The sequence below is a fragment of the Coregonus lavaretus genome, assembly GCF_964263955.1.
Source record: "Coregonus lavaretus genome assembly, contig: HAP1_SCAFFOLD_497, whole genome shotgun sequence".
Lineage (NCBI taxonomy): Eukaryota > Metazoa > Chordata > Actinopteri > Salmoniformes > Salmonidae > Coregonus > Coregonus lavaretus.
Genome location: NW_028157881.1, coordinates 302,501 through 315,000, shown reverse-complemented (window position 1 = coordinate 315,000; position 12,500 = coordinate 302,501). Strand labels below are relative to the sequence as shown.

The 12,500-nt window shown below is 51.3% G+C and overlaps 1 protein-coding gene across 1 annotated transcript; it reads left to right on the top strand.

Annotated features, from left to right (window-relative positions):
- Positions 1-4,257: 4,257 nt before the first annotated feature.
- On the top strand, positions 4,258-12,414 carry LOC311124774 (histone H2B-like; the record flags this gene model as incomplete). Its single annotated transcript, XM_084198874.1, has 2 exons — positions 4,258-4,297; positions 12,104-12,414. The coding sequence occupies 2 exons, from the start codon at positions 4,258-4,260 to the stop codon at positions 12,412-12,414; spliced, it is 351 nt and encodes a 116-aa protein (XP_084055000.1).
- Positions 12,415-12,500: the final 86 nt, after the last annotated feature.

Sequence of the window (12,500 nt, the reverse complement as noted above, 5' to 3'; positions counted from 1 at the left end):
ATGAGTGGAGCGGAGCCCCATAGGGGAGCTCTGCTCCTAGTGGTTTACCCTCTGCCCTAAGGCAGAAGCAGCCTGAAGCAAAATTATGCACACACCTACAGCCAATAGGAGTACAGGTGTCCCTATATAAGGAACCCCGTTCCCTCAATCTGCCTCCCGAGATATTATCTTCAGCGAGACTAGAGAGGGTCGGTAGGGCCTTAAGTCCTATGGGGCTCCGCTCCACTCATAGAACTGGAGTTACACTCCGGTAACTAATCGTTCTATATCGTGGAGCTCCGCCCCATAGGGGAGCTCTGCTCCTAGTGGTTTAAGGCGGAGCGAAACGCTCCAAAATGTACTCCCTGCCGAGCCTAACACTTCCCATTAAAAAATGAAAAGGTCAAGCCCAGCAATGGCTGCAACCAATTCCCGCAGTACTGCGACTAAAAACCCCATCAGGGCGTCACAATATACCGCGTCATCGGTTATAGACCCGCCCCATCTAGCTCAATGACAATGTCAATGGCTATTGGGCAGATCAATAGAATAGACGCCGTGCTAATCTGTACTAGCAGATAGCCGTGCCTCAATATTCTATGGAACAAAATATACCAGTCATACTAAACTGAACCTCAGATAGATGACCTCACATTCTGTCCACTCAGTACATGTTTCTATATGCTGACACTGTCAGCCAGGAGACATGCCACAGAATATGCTCTTCATCCAAAGCGGACCTGATAGAGACCAGTCTATCATCCTGCTTCTCCCTCCTCTACCTCAAGATTCTCCTTCAGCTGTGCTGAGTGCAATCGAGATTGGAGTTTAAAAGGCTTATCCCTGACATAAGTCTTCCTAACCAGAGCGGACCTGATTGGAACCTGTCCAAGGTCCTGCTCTGTCCTCTTTTTCTAGCTCAAGAACGCCTTTCAGCTCTGCTGAAATTCGATCGAACAAAAGAGTTAGAAAACATGTCCATAATATGTTACTTCTAATAAAAGCGGACTTATGAACTTATTCACAATCCTGCTTTCTTTCTCTATTCTGCTCATGATCTCCCTTCAGCCACGCTGAGTACAGACCGAGCCAAAGAGTTAGAAGACATATCCAACAGATAGAAACGGATAAAAGGAGACGGTGTCGACCATGACGCTGCTCTACAAATATCCTCTACCTCTGTTCCTCTGAAAAGAGCAGTAGAAGCTGCTACTCCACGAGTGGAGTGCGCTCTAATACCCTGAGGCGGTTGTTGCCCCGCCGCCTCGTACGCCGTCTCAATGCCTTCACAAAGCCAATGAGACAAACGCTGTTTTGAAAGTGGTCTACCCAATGCAGCCGCACCGTGACACACAAACAGCTGAGGCGATGACCTAACCGCCGCTGTGCGCCTAACGTAACACGCCAAAGCGCGTACTGGGCACAGACAGTGAAGCTTTCCCTCACTCCTCTCCCCATGGGGAGGGGGATGAAAAGCCCACAATTCCACGATCTGCGATCTATATGCACTGTTAATAACCTTCGGCACAAATGCCGGGTTAGGACGTAACACCGCTCTGCTCAGATCGCCATTAATGGCAAGGCAGTCGGGTCTCGTCGACAGTGCACACAAATCGCTGACTCGTTTAGCAGTAGTCAAGGCGAGCAACAGCGCCGTCTTGATAGACAGCATCTTGAGGGGTATTTGATTCAATGGCTCGAACGGCGACTTACATAGCGCTTCGAGAACCAATGCCAAATCCCACTTGGGCAGCGTAGCTCTAGGTCTTGGCCTAAGCCGTTGCGTTCCCAATAGGAAACGTTTCACTAATGGGTGACTGAACACACTTTTCCCGTTAAACCCTTCATGACCAGCTGAAATTGCCGCTGCAAACACTCGAATAGTGGAGGGCGATTTCTGCTTATCAAACATAGACTGTAGGAATGAGAGCACACTCTCTACCTGACAGCTCATGGGGTCCACGTCCTGTGTATCACACCATCGTGAGAAAACGTTCCATCTGCTGGTATACAACCTAGAAGTGGAACCGGCTCTTGCGCCCTGTATTGTTCTGATCACTGCATCAGACAACCCACGGCGCTTTAACCTGTCCCATTCAGGAACCAAGCCTTCAGTGGTTGGCCGATTATGGGCCATTGCCCTATCGAGCCTCCCGCCTGAATCAACGCGTCTCGTCGATGTGGAATTGGCCAGGGTGGCGCAATCAACATCTGACTCATCTCTGCAAACCACGGAGCCCCCGGGCGATCGGGCGCTATCAGTATCACTGACAGCTCCTCTGACCTCACCCTGGCTAACAGTGGGAGAATGCAAGACAGCGGAGGGAATGCATACAGGAGAACTCTCGGCCACGGGTAGTGCGCGAATGCGTCTCTTCCCAATGGCGGTTCGTCCTGGTTTCTCAGAGAGAACCATAGAGGACACTGCGCGTTCACACGTGACGCGAACAGGTCCACCTCGGCTCTCCCGAATTGTTCCCAATCTGTAGAACAATGTCCGGGTGCAGACACCACTCGTCGTCTCGAGGACCCCCTCTTGACATGATGTCTGCCCCTACGTTCAAGTAGCCCGGAATGTGTGCTGCTCTCAACGTGCGAAGGTGCTTGTGAGCCCACAGCCACAATTCCACTGCCGCCCGATGAAGGGCAGGAGACCTGACCCCTCCCTGGCGGTTTATGTGAGCCACTGTGGTTCGGTTGTCTGACCAGACCAACACATCGCGACCCCGAAGGGTAGACACGAAGTGGGTCAAGACCAGTCGCACCGTTTCCAACTCTAGGAGGTTGATGTGACGACCTGATTGAGGCCATGCACCTCCTATCGCTTGAGACTGACATGTCCCTCCCCATCCAGTCAGAGAGGCATCTGTAAACACTGGAATGTAGGATGACACCTTGCCCATCGGGACTCCGTGCGTGAGAACGCACGGGTTCCGCCAATAGTCCAGGTCTGCTCTTAGCGAGAGAGGAACCACCACCAACCGATGACGTTGACGCACTGGGTCTAGTCTTAGTTGGGCGAACCACCGCTGTGCTTTGCGCATATGCAGAAGCCCTAGCGGGACCACAGAGTGGGCTGCCGACATGAAACCCAAAAGTGACATGATCGATAGCGCCGTTACTGTGTGATTCGGACGACACTTCCTCAGGGCTAGTAACAATGCTGCCCTTTGAGGGTCCGAAATTCGTGCCCTCATCATTACAGTGTCTAGCTGTAGCCCCAGGTAGACAATCTGATGACTGGGCCAGGGTGCGCTCTTTTTCCAATTCACAGCAAACCCCAGACGCGTGAGATGAATCACTGTCTGTGTCGTGTGTGTGAACGCCAGCTCTGCTGACGGGGCGAGAATCAGCAGGTCGTCTAGGTAGGCTAATAGCCTTATCCCTTGACGACGCAGCGGTTCCAATGCCGCCTCCACACATTTGGAAAACGTTCGAGGTGCCAGGGCGTACCCAAACGGCATCCTCGTGAACTCGTACGCCACCCCTTGAAAGGCGAACCGCAGAAACGTTCTGTGGCGCGATTGTATCGGCACATGAAAGTACGCGTCCTTTAGGTCTATGCTTGTACAAAAATCTCCCTTCTGAACACATTCCAGTAGGCGTTTTGTCGTCAGCATTCGGAAGGGCCGTTTGGTTATGCTCTCGTTGAGAATGCGTAAATCCAAAATCGGCCTCACTCCCCCCGTCTTTTTTGGCACTAGGAAATAGGGCGAGTATAGCCCCTTGTTCCTTTGCTCTCGGGGAACTACTGTGACCGCCTCCTTCGCCAAAAGTTCCGTAATCTCTGATCTCAGAGCGGCTACTTTGTCTGGCTTTTTCATCACCGTTTCCACCACTCCCCTGAACGGGGGTGGGGTCCGATGGAATTGGAGGGCATAACCCTTCTCTAACGTCTGTTCTAGCCAGCGTGAGAGGGTACAGCTTCGACGCCACTGCCAGCAATGCAGAGAAAGCGGGTGCGCACGAAGCTGTGGTGCGTCCAGTAGGAAGGACCTGTATTCCTCTATGGCCCTCGCCGCCGCTATTCCCCAGCACTGGGTTGGTGGAATAGCCCAAGGCGGGCCCCCTTTGAAAGGGAGAGGACACATCAGCTCGTTCTGGGAGAGTCGGGGGCTTTGATACGTTGGTTACGACCGTAACTCCAGTAATCTTGCCCTCCGTGAACGCAGCACGGGTCTGAACTGCACTGTCTGAGGTACTGGCCTGAGACAGAGCGCTCTTCCCGGAAAGCGATTGCGTCATCATGTCATTGTCTGACTGAGACTGCCGCTTAGCATGAGACTTATCCTTTACAGAACTCAACAGAATCTGAAAGGTGTGATCTCTGACTGATACCACACGGTGGTGCCACAATGCCTCTTTACTGGTCTTAAGCGGCTGTTCAACGACACACTCAATGTGTGGTGAGCTGCGGTCAGAGCCATGGGCATTGATACGTTCAGAATAAGCCGGAGGCGTCCATACCTTGGTTATACCTGTAACCCTGGTATTCCCGCTCTCCGTGAACGTCGCACGGGTCTGATCTGCGCTGACTGAGGCATTAGCCTGCAGCAAGGCGTCATTCCCGGTTAGCGGCTGCGTCTTCATGTCACATTGGGACAGAGACAGCTGTCTGCTGAATGTGAGGTATCCTGAGATAAGCCAAGACGGTGTCTTGGTATCTTTCCTCCCTTCACCTCCTGTGTGCGTTCAGCTCTGCACCTCTGGTGGGCTGAACTACGCTCAGTGTGGTGAGTATTAGCGCGTTCAGAAAGAAGTGGGGGCGCCGATACACTGGGAAACTTCGTCACCGTGGTAATCGGGCCCTCCGTGAACGCAGCATGGGTCTGAATCGCACTAACCGAGACCTTAGTCTGCGATAGTGCGCCATCCCCAACTAGCGGCTGCGTCATCATGTCTCCTGACTGAGACTGCAGCCTGCTATGAGAGGCACTCACTACAGTACTCCTTGGAGTCTGTAATGTGAGGTCTCTTTGAGATAAACCAAGACGGCGTCTAGGTATTATTCCTCCTTTCACCTCCTGTGTGCGTTCAGCTCTGCACCTCTGGTGGGCTGAACTACACTCAGTGTGGTGAGCCTGGGCGCGTTCAGGAAAAGGTGGGGGCGCCGATACACTGGGCACCTTCGTGACCGTGGTAATCGGGCCCTTCTTGAACGCAGCATGGGTCTGGGTCGTACTAACAGAGACCTTAGTCTGTGATAGTGCGCCACCCCCAATGTGGTTATTATCAGCGCGTTCTGAGAGAAACGGGGGCGCCGATACGTGGTTACGCCCGTAACCGTAGTAATCAGGCCCTCCGTGAACGCAGCACGGGTCTGAACTGCACTGACTGAGGCGTTAGCCTGAGACAGAGCGCCGTCCCGGATAGCGGTCGCGTCATCATGCCATTATCTGGCTGAGACTGCAGCCTGCTATGTGAGACACTCACTACGGCACTCCTAGGAGTCTGTAAAGTGAGGTCCTATAAGGTACACTTAATACCTTTTATATACCTGCCTTATGTGTGCATTCAGCAACGCACCATGGTGGGCTGAGCTGCACTCATAGTGGTAAGAGAGAGAGCGAGAGTGAGGAAGGTCGAACGCTCTCGGATGTATTATGGAAAAGGGGCTCTTTCTTGACAGTGTCAAGTAGAGCCAACTCTTTATTACACACATCAACAAAAAACATTCTCCTCCATACACTCAACGGTAGAGTGGGGGGGGGACAGTGGGCTCGGTCACAGCAGGCGCTGTGCCGTCTTCCGTTCTCTCCCCCTCGCCTGTCATAAACGGCGTCTCTTCTGGCCGGCCCTTCGGGTGATGCCAGGATGACGCTTTAATGACCTCTCTCGCCGGCACCTCTGGCGCTGCAGGGGGGGGCGAGGCCCGCTCCCTTGCTGCTGGAGGCCGCCGTCTGACGCCAAGCTGTAGCGAGAGTAACGGCCGCCCTTCCTCATATCCACTTCCGGGTTGGAGGGAATGGGGGGCAGCTTAATCTCCCGCTGTTTAGCAGCCCACTCAAAGAGACCTGAGAATTCAGGCACAGAGAGGCTGTGGCGTCATCATCCAGGGATGTAATGACCTCACAATTTCCCGAAGGAAAAGGGGGGTTAAACATCTGGGTCAGTGTAATGAATTGTTCCAATAGAATATTCATTTCTTCCCCAATAGCCCTGTCATCTCCTGAGTCAGTGCCCTCAGATGATGCCTCAGCTGAGACTAACACTGATAGCACATCCTCAAGAGGAATATCCTCCCTAAAAATGCCCAATGCTGCTTCCACTCCTTCAAAAAAGGAGGGCGCAGCTGGCGCATAGTGGGGGATTGATGAAGCTGTCCCTGGCGTGCTGTGCCTCTCAACCCACGAAACAATGTCGGGGGGGGTCGACAGCCGCCAAGGGGAACAGCGACATTGAGCTCTGAAAAGAGCTTTTGTTAAATGCTTACCTTAGGATAAGCTTGGTGTGCTCATTGTAGGAAGACGTTGATGGCTGGATATCAACGACGAGATCTTCCTGAGTCTTCTATGGCTTCTTCAATTCTAGTCCAGTCGCTGAAGATAATGGGAGGCAGATTGAGGGAACGGGGTTCCTTATATAGGGACACCTGTACTCCTATTGGCTGTAGGTGTGTGCATAATTTTGCTTCAGGCTGCTTCTGCCTTAGGGCAGAGGGTAAACCACTAGGAGCAGAGCTCCCCTATGGGGCGGAGCTCCACGATATAGAACTCACGAGTGCACCCTCAACAGCCATTTTTATATATGAGCCACTGGGCTATTCCCGTTCAGAGGCAGGCTGCTGTGATGTGTTACAAGTGCCATGTAATAACAATAACAATACTATAGTGGCTTCGATTTCAAACTCAAGAGTGCACCCTCACCAGCTGTTTGTTTCCCATTTGGAGAGAAATAATGTGTGGATGTCATTTCGGACATTTTGGCGCTCACGCGAAATGACACAAAGTAACAAAGTCGGAGGGAAACAAAGTAGCCTCTCACTCGCTGCCTGTGGGTGGGAACCGGCTTAGGGCTGTCTGTCTGTCCATCTGTCTGTCCCTCGCTCCAATTGGATAAGGCCACACCGGCCCGGTGGCCAATCGTTGCCTCTTGTGGCGAGGTATATGTACGGCTCTCGAAGTGGCGAGCGGCTCATTCAGACTTTCTGTGACTTTCTCAAGCTACCAATATGAGCGGAAGAGGCAAAACCGGAGGCAAGGCCAGGGCGAAGGCAAAGACCCGTTCATCCCGTGCTGGCCTCCAGTTCCCCGTGGGCCGTGTGCACAGGCTGCTGCGCAAAGGCAACTACGCCGAGCGTGTGGGCGCTGGCGCACCAGTCTACCTGGCCGCCGTACTCGAGTACCTGACTGCTGAGATCCTGGAGTTGGCCGGCAACGCTGCCCGTGACAACAAGAAGACTCGTATCATCCCCCGTCACCTGCAACTGGCCGTCCGTAACGACGAGGAGCTGAACAAACTGCTCGGCGGTGTGACCATCGCTCAGGGTGGTGTGCTGCCCAACATCCAGGCAGTCCTACTCCCCAAGAAGACCGAGAAGGCAGTCAAAGCCAAGTAAATTCGCTACTGCGACTTCAACTTGACTACTCAACCCCCAAAGGCTCTTTTAAGAGCCAACCACCTAGCTCTCCAAAAGCGCAAAGTACCTTTCTATGACCGCAATACATTGAGTGGGTGTATACACAACTATTTCGACATTCTGTGCCCACATGAGGCCTTGCATGAACAACAACACCTACTTGGCCTCATTTGCCATAGCAGGCTAGCATTAGATGATACGTGCCTATAAGCTGTCACTCTTGACTTTGGCGACTATTATTGCGCGTAAAGGGCCGGCGGCGTCCTATTGCGCGCGCACCGGGAGTTTGAGTTTTGGAGAGGCCGGGCCTCCCGTCCAATGGCCAACGGAGGAGGCCTGCGAAACGGGCCAATCGGGGTGGTGGGGAGATGGTGTCCAATCAGCAGGCGCCACTGCCGGCTTTATAAACTTCACATAGGCATTTCGAGGCTATACTCCCGACTGTCAGAGCAGCGCCATGGCCAGAACCAAGCAAACCGCTCGCAAATCCACCGGTGGCAAAGCCCCCAGGAAGCAGCTCGCCACTAAGGCTGCTCGCAAGAGTGCCCCGGCCACCGGCGGTGTGAAGAAGCCTCACCGTTACAGGCCCGGCACCGTGGCTCTGAGAGAGATCCGTCGTTACCAGAAGTCCACTGAGCTACTCATCCGCAAGCTGCCCTTCCAGCGCCTGGTGCGAGAAATCGCCCAGGACTTCAAGACCGACCTGCGCTTCCAGAGCTCCGCCGTGATGGCCCTACAGGAGGCTAGCGAGGCTTACCTGGTCGGCCTGTTCGAGGACACCAACCTGTGCGCCATCCACGCCAAGCGGGTGACCATCATGCCCAAGGACATCCAGCTGGCCCGCCGTATTCGCGGAGAGCGCGCATAAATGAGGATGACCTGAACTCGAATATCCCCCAAAGGCTCTTTTAAGAGCCACCTCCATATTTCCATCAAAAAGGCACAATTGTTCCATGTATACACGCACCTCTACATTAGCCACCATGTATGTTGTTCACTAACACGTCTAAAAGCTACGTATTGCACCTTTTTAGTTGCCTGAAGTCTAGCTTCAATGTTTGTGTGTGTGTATATACACAACCATCTGGCATCATCCACTTCCTTTGAACTATATAGTAACACAGTAAAATGCTTTACAAAGGAGGGGAAAAAGAAACGAGTGATAATATAGGCCGAATAGTAACAAGAATTGTGTTCAGATGAATAATTGACACTATTAGTTGTGTGTAATAATAGCCTTGCATGCAGTCCAGAAAAAACATTGCATGCCAACTTACTTTGAAAGTCCCATGTTGCAGTGCTGCTGAGAGACTCATGCAGAGGCCCAAACTTTACAATGGAGCACGGAGGCCATCTTGTGGTTAAATGTGGGTACTGCACCTCATGGTGAGTCCCTTTCAGCATTTGCTCTTTAGGCCAGCGTTTCCCAAACGCGGTCCTGGGGTCCACAAGGGGTGCGCGTTTTGCGTTTTGCCCTAGCACTCCACAACTGATTCTAATACTCCCAGCTTGATGATGATGAGTTGATTATTTGAATCAGCTGTGTAGTGCTAGGGCAAAAACTCCCAAAATGTGGCCCGAGTTTGGGAAACCCTGCTTTAGGCTAATACTAGCCTATTAGGATGACTTGGTTCGATCGCTTTAATGGCAACTGCTGAACTCTGGTTTCACTAATTACTTGTCCCAGGTCACCATTATGAATCCAATAGCAAAACAAATGTTTCAAAATAGCTCAATAGTGAAAAAAGGCCAGGAAATGATGGGTTCTCAGCAATATTTCACCAACAACCAATCACTATTCACGCATAGACATTAGGATCATCAACAAATATTCCTAAGTCATACTACAAAAGGGTTGTAACGAAATGGATTTGTCTGTTCAATGCAAGTTCAACGTCAAAGAAAAAGTGCATCACCACAACAAACGTGTCTTTAGATACACTGTAAAAAATGACTTTGTGGAATGTACTCAAGCTATTACAGTCAACAAAAGCACACGTCATATTGTTGAGTAGATCTTTTTGCTTGTTTTTATGAGTAGATAAGCTTGAGTAAGTTGAGTTGATGTGGTCCAATACATTGAGTAAAGATGATAGAGACGTAAAAAGGATTATATTACGTTGATTCGACTCAAATAGACATTGTGTTATTTTACCTGAATGATTCATCCTATTATGTATTTAGACCAACTTACTTTGGATTCACTCAATCACATCCCTTAAGAGAAAAGGTATCCGGACACCGGGAATCCATTTATTTAAACATCAACGGTTTGCAAAACATCTGTTATTATGAGTTGACAAATTACGTAATTGCAATCAACACTGCAGGTAAATCATGATTGCTGCAGGTAGGCAACACCGTAGAAATAGGAACTACAACACTAACAACAAGTGACATTTACTCCTGATGTACTGACTGACCTGTTGCAACCTCTACAACCACTGTGCTTATTATTTGACCCTGCTGGTCATCTATGAACGTTTGAACATCTTGGAGAAAAATGTGTGAAACCACTGCCTATATGAGGAGCTGTCGTTGTTTGTTTTATTACCACATACTTATGGAAATTGCACCGGTTGAGAGATGATGGCTCTCTTGTGCCTACGGTGAAGGGTACTTCTGATCCAGCAGGTGGTGCTAAGATCCCTCCCTATATGACTTGAATGATGAGTTGATTTATTCCTTATAGCTCCTAATGATTTTAAGGCCAGTGTTGGCAAACATTACTTGTGCTCCAGCAGGTGGCCATGACATCCCTCCCTATATGACTTGACTGACCAGTTAGTTGATGGACTCCTTATAGCTCCTAAATTTAATGATTTTAAGGCCAGTGTTGGCAAACATGACTTCTGCTCCAGCAGGTGGCCATGAAATCCCCCCCTATATGACTTGACTGACCAGGTAGTTGATGGACTCCTTATAGCTCTTAATGATCTCAAGTGTCTGTGTTTTTATGTGGTTAGGAGTTTTGCTCACTGCGTGTCCCCCTTCCATTTCAGTGTTTCCCAACTCCAGCGGTAGAGTAGGCTACCCCCAACAGGACCCATTTTTCTTGTAGGCCTGGACAGCCACAGCTGATTGAACAACCTGTCACCTAAATTACCAAGTCCTCAATGAGTAGAATCAGGTGCAACAACAACAACAACAACAACAACAACAACAACAATATGAGGAGAGGGACACAGTGTACTAGCTGATCTCCCAGTTGTCACAGTTTGGCCTTGTGTTCCACATAGCCTATATCAGTATTTGAGTATGTTTCCCGCGCACGTTAGTTGCTTTCACGTCATCTTTGAAATCGCTCCTCCCTAGTCCCCTAGAACGAGCGCCCTCCCCTTTGCAACGCCTCCGAACATATAACAGAGGCGCGCTTTCTGTGCCGCCGGCCTCAATCAGGTCGACCAAACGCAGATAATAGCGCACCGCGCACCGGCGCTGAAATCATTCATTCACTTGAACTCAACTAGCGAACACACCATGTCCGGAAGAGGCAAAGGCGGCAAGGGACTCGGAAAAGGAGGCGCCAAGCGTCACCGCAAAGTTCTCCGCGATAACATCCAGGGAATCACCAAACCCGCTATCCGCCGTCTGGCTCGCCGCGGCGGCGTGAAGCGTATTTCCGGTCTGATCTACGAGGAGACCCGCGGTGTCCTGAAGGTGTTCCTGGAGAACGTGATCCGTGACGCAGTCACCTACACCGAGCACGCCAAGAGGAAGACCGTTACCGCCATGGACGTGGTCTACGCTCTGAAACGTCAGGGACGCACCCTGTACGGTTTCGGCGGTTAAACCCACTCTCTTCGGAACCTCAACACCCCGACTCGAACCCAAAGGCTCTTTTAAGAGCCACCCACATCCGCTTAAAATGGGCCCATTCCATGTAGTGTTATATATAACAACAAATGTTTAGTATGCAATTTAGTAAGAAAGTATGAGCCACTTCGAGTGGACAGGGAGTATTAATTAGAGGATTCTAATGTCCCGTCCACTTTTAGCGCACAGAGGGAGGCCTATATCTGACAGTGGCAAAGTGTAAGAACGTTATTATTTTGGGTCAAGCAATAGTGGAATTTGGACAACATAAAGCCACCACGAGTCGGTAGACGTGGCTCGAAAAGAGGGGGACAGCGCGCACACACACACACACACAGTCCAAAATGGGAGCCCTATGTCTGACGGTGCCAAAGTGGGCAATTCTATCACCAGCATTATTTGGCACAACAATCGTGCCATTTGGACACCTATTAAAGCCCCCCTTTTGAAACACACAATTCCCCATCGGTCACAGAGCATAGGCTATAGAGAGGAGGGAGGGAGGGAGGGAGGGAGGGAGGGAGGGAGGGAGGGAGGGAGGGAGGGAGGGAGCAAGCAAGCAGGGGAGTGTCTACGGCCGCTGACTTTGCTTAGCTTCCTCTTCATAAGACGGGTAAGCGCCCTTCACCCCCTCATTCGTTTCTGAGAAGCAACGAGACATCATCATGCCCGAGCCAGCAAAGTCAGCGCCCAAGAAGGGCTCCAAGAAAGCCGTCACCAAGACCGCAGGGAAGGGCGGCAAGAAGCGCAGAAAGTCCAGGAAGGAGAGTTACGCCATCTACGTGTACAAAGTCCTGAAGCAGGTCCACCCCGACACCGGCATCTCCTCCAAGGCCATGGGAATCATGAACTCCTTCGTGAACGACATCTTCGAGCGTATCGCCGGAGAGTCCTCTCGCCTGGCCCACTACAACAAGCGTTCTACCATCACCTCCAGGGAGATCCAGACCGCGGTGCGCCTGCTGCTCCCCGGTGAACTTGCCAAACACGCCGTGTCCGAGGGCACCAAGGCCGTAACCAAGTACACCAGCTCCAAGTAAACAGCGCATTTGGACTGCTCTACTAACCCAAAGGCTCTTTTAAGAGCCACCCACTCTGTCAGTAAAAAAAGCAATTCCATCGCCAC